Here is a 9005-nt window from a genome sequence, read left to right as displayed (position 1 = left end):
TTTCTTCAGGCCGTTGACATATAAATTCACCGTGGCCGAGGGGTTTTCGCGCTCGCTTAGGGAGCGAGAGGTTTGGAGTTCAAATCCCAGTTAAGACACCTTTTTTCAAATTGTTTAAGTCAAATAAACATTGGATTGAATAGCAGTGTTGCAAATAGTCTTATAGCCAATTTACTACAATTAAAACGCTCGAAAGCATTGGTGGCACTAAACAAAAACAAATTGGTTTATTATCTCACAACCTTCACCTTTCTGACATTCTGAGACCCAAACAAATTCAGCGCCTTCTGTGCTTTGATTAAAATGGCTTTATCACACACCCGTGCCGATTTTGCGTCTCCGTAAATATGGTATTGCACGGTCGTGCATATGTTTTGACGTGACGTCATTAGCGTTATACAAACATAGTGTAAAGACGCGCTAAATGATAGCGTTATACTACCGACGCGTCAATGAAAAATGACTCTTATTTCACTTTATATTGGGTATATGAAAAATAGAATATTAAATTCGTGTAAGTTAATTACTGAATTAAAGATTGCGATATTTTTGTGAGTGACATTTCATAGAATCGAATGCATTTATATCGAAGTACAAACATGCATGTTATTAACCCAACAAATATATATAGCAAGTGATGCGACATTAATGAGATCAGTGAAATATGTTTAAAAGGTAGAATATAATTATACTCAATATTTGACAGTGCTTTTATGTGAATGTAAAATTCTAAAATATGATATTAGTTTGCGCATGATAATTGTTTGTGAATGTACCAAACGACAAATATTTTTGCATAAAATTGCACACTGTAGGTAAATCAAGATAACTCTTTTCCCCACGGATTTGTTTTGACCTTTACATGGGTTATAATTATGTGTATTAAATATTTTATCTTAAGGTAAAGACAGTAGATAAACAATTCCTCAGTATCTAAGGCTTGAAAGATTTATAATTCAGTAAACGAACCGTGCTATATTTTAACCTGCTTCTTTTGATGATAATGGAATGTTATATAACTCAAAATAAAGTTCTGCTGTAATTTAATGTGACGATTTCATCTTAAATAAGGCAAACTCATATATAATGGCCAAATACTTCTGAAATAAATACAGAAAATATGCATATTCATGAAAATTGACTTATGAGAATAACTTATATAACGAAATAAAATAATTGATTGATTTATAATCATATTAGTGATTAGCAACCTTACAATGACCATTGTAATTTACGATTAATAGATTTCACATGATATTCTAAAAAAAAATCAATCCTGTATCATTTTTATCAATACTCTTAGTTTCAGACCACAAGCTTTACACGACAATACTTTTGTTAATGTTGATGTTTTCATACGTATGAGTCTATGCTGAATAAAATTCTAAAATTGTAATGCATTCCTGACACTGCAGTGAGATGACAATTGGACAAAGCTTTTTTTATTTTGATCAAAGGATATTTACATTAAAAAATCAATATACTCTACGGGAATGATAAAAAACGTAATATTTGCTACACGTTGTCGCATTCGATGGTACATTACAAATAAAAAAATATTTGTCGAAAGATTAAGTTATTTGTCGAAATTAACTAACATAAATTTATTTGTGTGCCACCTATCTATTGATCTTGGTACGAAGCTCTTTCTATGACCTACATTAAATGTTGATACGAAAAATCAAGTCGCCAGTTTTATGCTTATCTAGTCTGATCCAACTTCAAGTGTGTCATTGATTACGTCTGATTGTTTCACAATGTTACAAATCTGTACAGAATAAAGCGACACACAATCGCACCATAACAATTATCAAAATGATATGATAAAATCATGTATAGAATAGACTGACTCCGGAATTAAGAATATTTGTGTTTTTCCCCAGCTTATCCGTACGTACAAACAAACTTTTACGGTTACATCTTTGAAAATAAGCGCAATAAGTTGGCGGGTAGTGCAACATGATGCTTTAACGGTAAAAGTTTGTTTGTACCTACGGATAAACTATGGAAAACGCACATTTGCTGAGTTTCTGATGTGTTACACTAACGGGCTTTTAATATATATGATATTAAAGATCATACAAAAATCAATCCGTAGCATATACTTCGTTTAATTAAACACTCAAGAAAATATGCAACGCACTAAAAATTCTGATTATTTTATTACGTTTACAGAAAAAGTGACATATATTTTGTTATCAATATAACAGATAAAAGTCTTTTCGCTGCAAGAGCGAATAACCGTATGTCATCTATCGGCCTCCAACTATTTGACTGATGTCCTGTGGGATGAGCATATGATCAATGCCATGTATGACACCGTTAGAGGCCAATATGTCAGCTTTTACAACGTTGGCTGTGTTTATCCTAACACCTGAAAAATAGATTCATAGACATTCAAATTTAGAACATTTTCGGTGTATTTATATACATGTGCACTCTAAAATTTATATCGATGCAAGCTGAATGACCCATATTAGACCTATTAAGTCTATGAATATTTATTTAGAAGAAGTGTTGGCAGAGATGTAATTAATCGAATATTTTTGTTTCAAATAATCTTTGCAATTATAAAATGAGATATGATTTTGCCATTCCTTTTTGTTTAAAAGATGAACTAATTTTTCAGCTATTTATTCATATAATTACATGTACTTTTGAAAATTAAGTTCAATTTAAATTTTCGTATCAGAGATAAAATAAGGGATACTGTTTTTTTTTAAGTTCATAAAAAAATAACGATGACGACACAACAACAACAACAACAACAACAACAACAACAAAAAACGTTACCTGATCCAACTGTAATATTCAAAGGAGTTCCATGAAGTGTGTAAATCACTTGTCCATTCCTTAACTCACTAGAACGTCTGGCACCAGGGGCAAAGTGATATTTTAACACCTCTGTAATACACGGTATTAAATAAATACGTATTGCTAACTTTCTACCTAAGGTATTTTCAAAAGACTTTTGTGACATCATCATTGCAGCAATACGTGTTTCGGCGTGTTCTTACCATGATAATGTTTAGAGGACACTATTTGTGTTCATAATATATGCTCAAATGGATCAAATAGATCACATAAACCATGTTTAATAATTACTACCAATTACGGTCATTTTCCATCGTACAATGCGAATAAAAACATGTACACCACGATACAAATCTTGAAAAACTTTAATTACATTTCAAATTCGTTCACAATATAAACATTTATGTTTTCTCTACGAATAAGATGTGCGAAACAATCTCCTCTGCTTCTGCGAATGTTTCTTAACTCTGAACACCATTGGCATGTTTTAAACTAAGGTTCTGCTTTAGCCTTTGCTGTAGGTATGTCTGCAACATGTGACGAATGTTTCCACTCTGAGCTACTTCATTTGGGATAAATAGGTACATTTTTCAAAGGATTGTTATGATTTTTACAACTCTGAATACAGTAAATTCACGCAATCAGAAATATCTAGATGGTAAGTAACATCAACATAATGCTTGCTACAATGCAATTTCTTGTTCTTTTAATACAGTCTTTTTTATCAAATGACGCATAACTATATACGAGGCGTATTTAGTATTTTATATTGCAATTTGAAGATTTATATTTACTTAATACGTGCTCACTACCACGAATCTAGTTTTGATTGTAAACTAGTGCATCTTTATCTTTTTCATTTGTCGATTCATATTTACCTTGATAAACTCTCTTGGCATCTGGGTCATTAGGGTTCAACAAATTGTCCTTGTACTGCTCGAATGCCGCATTTGTTGGTGCAAATAAGGTAAATTCACTGCCTATAAATATAACAAAATAGCATCAAAATCCCCTTTCACAATTAGAACATACGACTATGCATTAATACTCACAATTGCTTAAAAATAATTCTGATTTCAAGTCATAAAAAAATAACGATGCTATAGTAACGTACAATCTTGTTTCTATTTCCTGGTAATAAATGATGAATTATATATTTTTTTCCAATAATATAAATCCATCAAATTAATTATTTAAAATATAAAAATAACAACCTAGGGGCATACCTACTAAAGCGTAGACACTAAGTCTGCAAGCAACAGGGCCAACGTAAGGTCAGCAAAATCTGAATCTCTGAGGAGAATTTGGTATATATTATGTTGTATAAATACAGGCGGTGTCAGTAACATGTCAATGGGCTGGATAACGCCATTGTTGACAATGATATCATTATGTGTGGTACTAATTCTCGCATTGCCATTTATCAATATGCCCTGGAGTTTATGTAAAATATAAAAAGATATATAGGTATAAAAAGAGCACGTGCATATTTAGTTAAGAACAGACAATTAAGAAACAAGTTAATTTATTTCAACTGAAAAAGTCAGTCATAAAACAAATTGCAAACAATTTACACGTCATGGAACATGAATTTTAACAGATATTTTTAGACTAAGTAACTTTTATTATAATTTTACTTTAAACATAGTAATATTTAGTGCTTTATGCTTTTATATCTTACAGATGGAGACGGCGTTAGAGCTATCGATTGCGCCTCCAATGTTGTTTTATTTGTAGGTACATTTAGCATTGGCACCAATACAAATTCGGCTACAATATGGTATCTCATAAGTTTCGCCAATTGTTCCTTCGTGTAATCATTTACGTTGAATGCCGAGAGAGCTGTGTCAGTCGGGGCAAATATTGTATAAGGTCCTGCAAAAAAAGAGTAAATTAATGACAGCTTCTTACCCATAAATGTTGAGAAAAGCTCAGTATTTTTAACATGCTTTACTTTGAAACATATTTATTCGTAGCGTAAAAACGACGATGACCAACATTCTTAAAGTTTGAAATAGACGTTATCTTGAGCTCGGCAAATGTGGTATTTTCCCCCAGCTTATCCGTAGGTACAAACAAACTTATACCGATTGACAAATACACATGGATTAGCAAAGATTACACAAATATTTGAAAAAAATGATAAACAGCAACTCCAAGTAGGCGAGACAATATACACTCGATGACACATTTTTGAATAGGTATATAGATAGATAAAAATTTATTGCGGTAAATTACACAGATGATTGTTCCGTTGACGTCAAAAAAATGCAATATTTACACTATAATTCGTTTTTGAGGTCACAAGATAACATACACGAAATAAAGATAATTGAAAAGTCTTGATTTTATTCTTCTTGAACAAAAGTCATTGTTAAAATATCAATTATTTTGATTTATTTCAATTTTTTTTACCTCATTACCTCATATTAGATCAAAATTTGCCTCAGGGTAAATTAAAATGAGCAACGCCATGACAAAACCAGCACAGTGCGTTTACGACGAGCATGGATCAAAACCAGTCTGCGCATAATAGGGTTTGCAGGCGAACAGCACGGATCCTGATATGACTGCGCGGTCTGGTCTGGATTCATGCTGGTCGCGAGGGTGTCTAACATGTAAAAAAAATGTTAAAAAAAAGAATACCTAGAACATAATGATACTAATTATACTAATTATTATTATTCATAATACTACGACGATAATTAACGGAAAATTATATAGATGATATATATAAATGTGGTTTGGATATTTATATCGTTAAGAAAAAAGTTTTTAAAGAATACACATTAAACGAAACGCTCATTTGCAATTCTATCTATTTAATGTGTTGGCCTATTTCTCTTATCATAATACTTGTGTTGATATGTGGATTAAATAAAGTTGAGCCTCTTATCTCCACTACACTGTATCGTCTGCACTAAGTCCAATATTGCCGTCAATTTGTCATAACAAAATTTGATATCATTTGAAGTAATTTATTATTGCCGAGATCGAGGTTAACTATCATTCTGAAAAAAAAATCAAGACACGTGATAACTAATGCATTTCAATTTTTCAGTTTACCTGATTTTATCCTAAGTTTATCCGATTCATGCCAAACAGAAAAATTTTAAGTCACCAAAATATATTTACATAATTTTTCAAATATTGATAAATTAAAATTGGTTAACACGCACACTTTTAATCATTCAGTTCCTCGTAACACATGTGAATGCACTTCACACTATTTGTCACTTCACAAAATCAATAAGCATTGATGAGATCGGTATACGTAAAAGTTACTTAAATTACGATTTGCATAATTTTACGTGATTAACTATGTCATGGTACTAAAACGTCCTGGTTGAATGATAATGTAAACTAGCTTAATGTTGTAAATTGTAAATGTTGGACATTTGGTGTTATAAATTCTATTTACAAAAATAAAGGGGATGCGACTGATCCTTCGAATTATAGACCAATTAAACTTTTTAGTTGTTTGCTGTTTTAAATATTCGACATCTAATCATGATATTATAAATGAATATCAGGCTGGTTTTAGAAAAGTTGATTCAACAATTGATAACATGTTTGTACGATTTGGTCAGAAATAGTAAAAACAATTGTTTTGTGCTTTTATCGATTTGAAATATACTTTCGACAAAGTTTGGAAGCCAGGTTTATGGTCAAAATTATTATGGAAAATTTATAAACACATTAAAAACATATATTAAAATGCAAAGTCATGTGTATGTGTTAATGGTAATATGTCTGATTATTTCATATGTAATATTGGAGTACGTTGCTTTTACAAATTAATATATTATTGTATCATAGAGTGGAGATCTTTCTGAGAGTTAAATCGTATACATATACGAACATGCACAGTGCGTTAACTGGTGTGCAGGTATTATTTACCCGCACTTAAGAGCATACCCATTGATTGGGGATTCAGTTATTGTGACGGCAGAGAAAGGGATAGCGATAGAAATATCATATCTAATTGCTCGTTCATTGGATTTTTTTTCTGAGGTTTCATATTGTGACAACAGGGAATGTGCTTTTATTTTTGCCTATGATACAAAAGAGAAAGAACATCAAAACACTCGGCATTCTGATTAAGCTCCCTCAAATAAAGCCCCGTGTTTCGATTCCTTTCTATTACGTAAACACACCGGATGACGTGGAATTAATTTACTTTTCTATGAATTAGTTTTACAATACAACTTTTTGTGCAAATCTACTGCTTTAACACATCCCAGAAAAATGATTAAATAAATAAATAAATAAATAAATAAAAAAAATAAATAAAAAAAAATTAATAGGCATCACTCACGTCAAAGCATTATGACGTCTTTTGACGTGTATTCGCTGAATCATTTTAACTATTCAAAGTTACCCTGGATGCGACTCAAATAATCGTTTAAATATCTTTAATTATCAAGTAAATGATCTTTCTTTTTCATTGCTTATAGCATTTGTAGTTATAATGTTCACATACTTCTTTTTAGATTTTCTTTAATACTGTGTGGTACAGACACTGGCCAAATAACCAATATGCAATTGACAATATAGGAAATATTAATTACATTGCTTAAAAGCCTTACTATCTCATGTTATTCTGATAAATGTCTTACAAATGTTAGATCAGACCTTTTCTTTCCTCTTATAGGAAATGGGTTATTCAGAATTCCTCAATTCGTGTTTTTATCACAGACACCCGTATTTCCGCTGGTAAACATCCGCTAATATTCCTTTGTTAAAAATTGACTTTGAAATACTAGGCTTATAAAAAGAAGACATGGAGATATCATAATTAATTTGGCATAAGGTATGCACATGTCTATTGTAAAAATCAGCTTCTGCCTTGTTCAAACCCTAATATATTTATCTCGACATTTCGTTATCTCGATATTTTTTGGACGGTCCCGATGACTTCGAGATAACGAGAGTCGACTGTATACAAAATCCGTATTTGCAAGAATATGTTTTTTTTCGTCTTTAAGTTCTACAACGTATACGGACTTGTAATAAAAATTCCGTATTTTAGTCAATTACGGACTTCGTACAACAAAGTCTGTATATTAGGAGGGTACGGATCACTGTATACTAGTCATATACGGACACACATAGTATTATCCCGTACATCTCCGTATTTCAAATTCCCCGTATTTCCATCCGTGTTTTAATGATATACGGAATTCCGAACATTTCCGCAGTGTGAAAGAAAACATACATTGTATTTCAACACATATTACTTTAAATATCGTACGTTGTAAGCACAAGTCAGTCAGCTAACGAATTGAATGTCCTTTGATATCAAACCGCCAAAATACTGTGGTTATTCAGTTTTACGATACCATAATTTCCTGTTTACTGAAATAATTGATATGCTAATTAGTTGAGACTGGGTATGGCAAAACATTTTATAATACGTTGTGGCTGAGGGGTTGCCTTTATAGGTTGAGGCATCAGAATTGCAGCCACAGTTTAACCCTGCATGATCGTAAGAGGCGACTAAATGGGTTCGAATTATTGGAGTCTATACATCTCTTAGCTCCAGCAGGTGAAGTGGTTTTGACCCTTGGTGTTACTTAAGTTTGTATCACCTGAGAATGACCAAAATCATCTTTCCTGTTTCGGCGCCCAATGACTTCAACTGTGTTGGTGCGCCGTAAAACCAAACCAAACAAGCAAACAAACCACCGGGTTTGAAAAAAAAACATTTTAAAATACGTACCACTACCGGCAAGTGTGCCGGTAAGACCAGCAGCAGTTAGCGCCTCAACCAGTTTAAGATAATTATTGTCTTGTAGGTACTGTATTACAGTTTTATCCTCAAATCCAGAGATAAATGCCACTAAACAAGAAAAGAAAACTATTTTCAACGCCATTGTGTGTATGTCAAGCTTTGGCACTCTGATACCGTTTTACACGAACACTTCGTAATCCCAAATTGGTATTGTAATAGGCCATGCGCAAAATTTGCGATAAGAAGTCATGAAACGTTATCTTGAATGTATTGCATTCCACAATATCTCTGGTACATTATGTAACATTTTTGTTTCTTTCTTTCATTGACATGTTTTAAAGGTTGTAGTGCATAATCAATTCATCTTGTAAGCGCTTTAACTATTAAGGCAATAAATTAAGATGTGCGCAAACAATATCAATTCGAATCATGTCACGTTATTTGCTTTTGTTTTGTG

At 32.1% G+C, this 9005-nt stretch overlaps 2 protein-coding genes across 2 annotated transcripts; both read right to left on the bottom strand.

Moving 5' to 3' along the window:
• Positions 1–2143: 2143 nt before the first annotated feature.
• LOC132725095 (protein sll1483-like) lies at positions 2144–3801 on the bottom strand (the record flags this gene model as incomplete). Its single annotated transcript, XM_060710104.1, has 3 exons — positions 2144–2374; positions 2794–2904; positions 3693–3801. Coding segments are annotated over 3 exons (342 nt in total), but the record flags the coding sequence as incomplete, so codon positions are not given.
• A 242-nt stretch (positions 3802–4043) lies between these two features.
• LOC132725089 (uncharacterized protein sll1735-like) lies at positions 4044–8761 on the bottom strand. The gene is made up of 3 exons (XM_060710098.1): positions 8537–8761; positions 4496–4689; positions 4044–4247 (listed from the first exon to the last, which is right to left on the bottom strand). The coding sequence occupies exons 1-3, from the start codon at positions 8688–8690 to the stop codon at positions 4044–4046; spliced, it is 552 nt and encodes a 183-aa protein (XP_060566081.1). The 5' UTR covers positions 8691–8761.
• Positions 8762–9005: the final 244 nt, after the last annotated feature.

This window comes from Ruditapes philippinarum, unplaced genomic scaffold, assembly GCF_026571515.1.
Source record: "Ruditapes philippinarum isolate M1 unplaced genomic scaffold, ASM2657151v2 ctg705_1_1_1_1, whole genome shotgun sequence".
NCBI classification, from domain to species: domain Eukaryota; kingdom Metazoa; phylum Mollusca; class Bivalvia; order Venerida; family Veneridae; genus Ruditapes; species Ruditapes philippinarum.
Note: the sequence above shows the minus strand (reverse complement) of the source record. Positions and strands in the feature narration are given on the sequence as shown.